General features: G+C 53.7%; 1 protein-coding gene across 3 annotated transcripts in view; it reads right to left on the minus strand.

Annotated features, from left to right (window-relative positions):
• Positions 1 to 2,733, minus strand: part of RABEP2 (rabaptin, RAB GTPase binding effector protein 2) — a gene marked incomplete at its 5' end in the record, with an annotated part of 14,612 nt that extends 11,879 nt beyond the window's left edge. For all 3 annotated transcript variants that reach the window (XR_003549352.1, XM_027771772.1, XM_027771771.1), the window contains 2 exon segments: positions 66 to 166; positions 2,524 to 2,733. Coding sequence is in view for 2 of the 3 variants with exons in the window: in XM_027771772.1 (XP_027627573.1) it covers positions 66 to 166; positions 2,524 to 2,733 (311 nt within the window).
• Positions 2,734 to 2,940: the final 207 nt, after the last annotated feature.

Genomic DNA, 2,940 nt, shown 5'->3' on the forward strand with positions numbered 1-2,940 from the left:
CCCCCAACTTTTCCCCTCTGCTTTCCCAGGGAGTGGGGGGGGTGAGCCCGGGCCAGCAGCTGCTGCAGGCGGCCCAGCTCCCGTTCCTTGTCCTCGCAGTCCTGCTGCTGCCGCTGCCGCTCCTGCTTCAGGGATGCAATCTGGGCCTCGTAGCTGCTGATGGAGTCTGGAAGCAGAAGGAGGGTCGGTGCATAGCTCGTGTGTGGGCCAGCAGGGGCTCTCGAGGCCCTGATTGTGAAACCACACTGGACTCTGCCAAGATGGACCCGGCACCCACTTAAAGACTCTGCACATCGGGGTCCTCAGTCAGGAAGTAGAGATCCCACTGACAACCCCGTGTGGCTCTGCGGCTGGTGCAGGATTAAATGAGATAACGCATAAAGTGGGCAGCCCCCTCCCTGACATGTAATAAGTGCAAAAGACATGATATCTAGTTCCATGAATATTGCCAGTGACAATAATATCTAATAAGAGTCACACAAATCTACTCTGGACTGTACTGTGCGCTGACTGTGGAAATGGAGAAGTTAATCTAACTCAAAGCCGTCCTCCAGGAGCTTGCAGGCCAGTGAGGCAGGCAGCTATGGGAGGCAACAGGAGACTTAGAGAGGACCATTCCCAGGTCTGCAGATCCCAGGGCAAGGAAAAGGACTAACATGGGCAGAGAAGTGGCAGGTATGGCCAGGACACAGCAGGCACACTGGCAGTCACAGGGAGTGTGCATGAGGAGACAGGCTGTAAACCGTGGAGTGGATGGTTCCCACGGCCTCCAGTGTCACACCAGGCGTGTGGAATTTATCCTCCAGGTCAGGGTGACGTGAAGGTGATGCTGGGTGGAACGTGGACGTTTAATTTTTAGTACAATATAGTCATTTTTAATTTGTGGAGATACGTATTTATCTTAATGGGTACTAACGTTAGACGCAAAGGTTCAGCTGCCAGACTGCCTGGGTTCAAGTCTTCTGCTGCTTTCTAGTTGTGAGACCTTGGGCAAATTATTTAACCTCTCTGGGCCTCAGCGCTTCCTCTGTAAAATGAAGATGGATAATAGTTCTTATCTCGCAGAGTGGGTGATGAAGATTAAATGGCTGTAAAGCATTTATCTCAGTGCCTGGCATATAGCAGGAACTCAATACTGTCACCTATTATTACTTTAGAATAGGCCTAGTTTTTCTTACACGGTTTCCTGTAGTAAGTGTTTGTAAGCTTTTAAAAAGTGGATCTATTTGAACCAGCAGTTGGAGTAATAGCTATGTCGCTGGACTCCCATGTAGTTGACCACGGTTCAAGTCCTGGACCCAGTGGTTTAAACTCACGCCGGGTGCATGTGCGTGCGTGCCCAAGATCCTGAGAGAATGGATTGTGGCATTGCAATCCCCCCTGGAGGGTGACTTCTCGCTTTCTGTCTGTCTCTCTCTGTCTTTCTGGCAAGTGCGCTCAGAAACCTCTCCAAAAACCTCTCCCCCCCAAAAAAAGTGGATCTATTTAAAGAAAAAATATTAAGTAAATAACAGGGTAAGCTGGATGAGGGTACAGCTACTCTACACAGGTATGTGGGTAGGCCTGAAATGAGGGAAACACACCCCAGGGAAAGGCTAGAGCCAGCAGTTGTTACAAATGGAAATGGCTTGGTGGGTGGGGATTTGGGGAAGTTTACTCTGGGAGTCAATGTCAAGGGAGATCTGTGAGAAGGTCGAGGCAACAGTCCAGAGCTGGCAAGAGCCAGCTCTAGGGGAAGGCAGTAGAGGTGGGGAGGGAAGGGGAAAAGCTGACATCTGTTTCAGGAACTCTGATAGAGAAGGGGAGAAAATAGGCAAAGAAGCTAGGGGACTGGGACCAGGGGAGCTGGTGCTTCCCAACAGAGGCTGGAAGTGCAGGGAGGGAAGGAGGTGTGTGTGTGTGCGTGTGTGTGTGTGTGTGTGTGTGTGTGCAGGGAAGATGGAGGGGTGTCTAGGGTAGGAAAGAAATCAGAGGATCAGACTCACAGAGACTAGGCTCAAGCCTTCTACAACCAGAGTGAGCTGAGGCGAAGCTGCTGGCCACGTGGTGGCGCAGCAGTGTGGTTAGACCCACATGGGAAAGCTCCTGGGTTTGCATCCTCAGTTTTGGGCTGACTGGGGGGAATGGAGCTGTGTGGGGACCCTCTGGGAGCACCTGTCTCTGTGGGTTTCTCTCATAGAAGCAATAATGAATCTTGAAAACAAAATGAGACTGGTTCGGGGAACTGAGACTTCTCTTGTTCATCTTCAGGGTTGACCAGTCATCAGCGGGTAACAAGAGATGCCGGGCAAGGGAACAGGTAGAGGTTTGGAGCTAAACTTAGCTGTGACGGACAGAGCTGCTGCTACCACACTAGTGCCTCTATGCAAAACTGAGAAAAGGACACGATTTCTTCGCCGTGGGCCTCCAGTATGATAGCTTGCTGCGCCACCCAGCCACCCGCAGTTCACCTGTATTCCCTGGCCCTCTTGCCATGCACTCCCCGTTATGGGGCTGACGGTGAGTCCGGAGCCCCTGGCTCACCTTTCAGGATGGCCTGCAGCGAGGCCACCTCCTCTTGGCACTGCCGCTGCACTGCAGCCACAGCCTCGGCCTTCGTACTCTCGCTCACCTCCGCCACGGCCTTCATGGTCTCCATCTCTGCCAGGGCTCCGGCCAGCTCAGCACGAAGCCGGCTGAGCTCACCTGACTCAGCCTCAACCTGTGTCCCATCCTGGGGTTGCAGGACCAGCGCTGTGGGAGACAAGGGTCAGCCTCTCTTCTCATCCCTCTGACCCCAACGCCCCAGGTCATCCACCTGTAACCAAGTGCTGCGGCCAGGGTCCACCCTCCTCGCCCATCCCCACCTGGCCCCGCCCTTTCCCCCTCCCTCCTACCTGGCGTAGCCCAGAGCCCTCTCTTCTCGTTCCTCGGTTCACCCACCCGCCCCCTTTCTCCGAC

The sequence above is a fragment of the Tupaia chinensis genome, unplaced genomic scaffold (assembly GCF_000334495.1).
Source record: "Tupaia chinensis unplaced genomic scaffold, TupChi_1.0 Scaffold000231_1, whole genome shotgun sequence".
Taxonomy (NCBI): domain Eukaryota; kingdom Metazoa; phylum Chordata; class Mammalia; order Scandentia; family Tupaiidae; genus Tupaia; species Tupaia belangeri.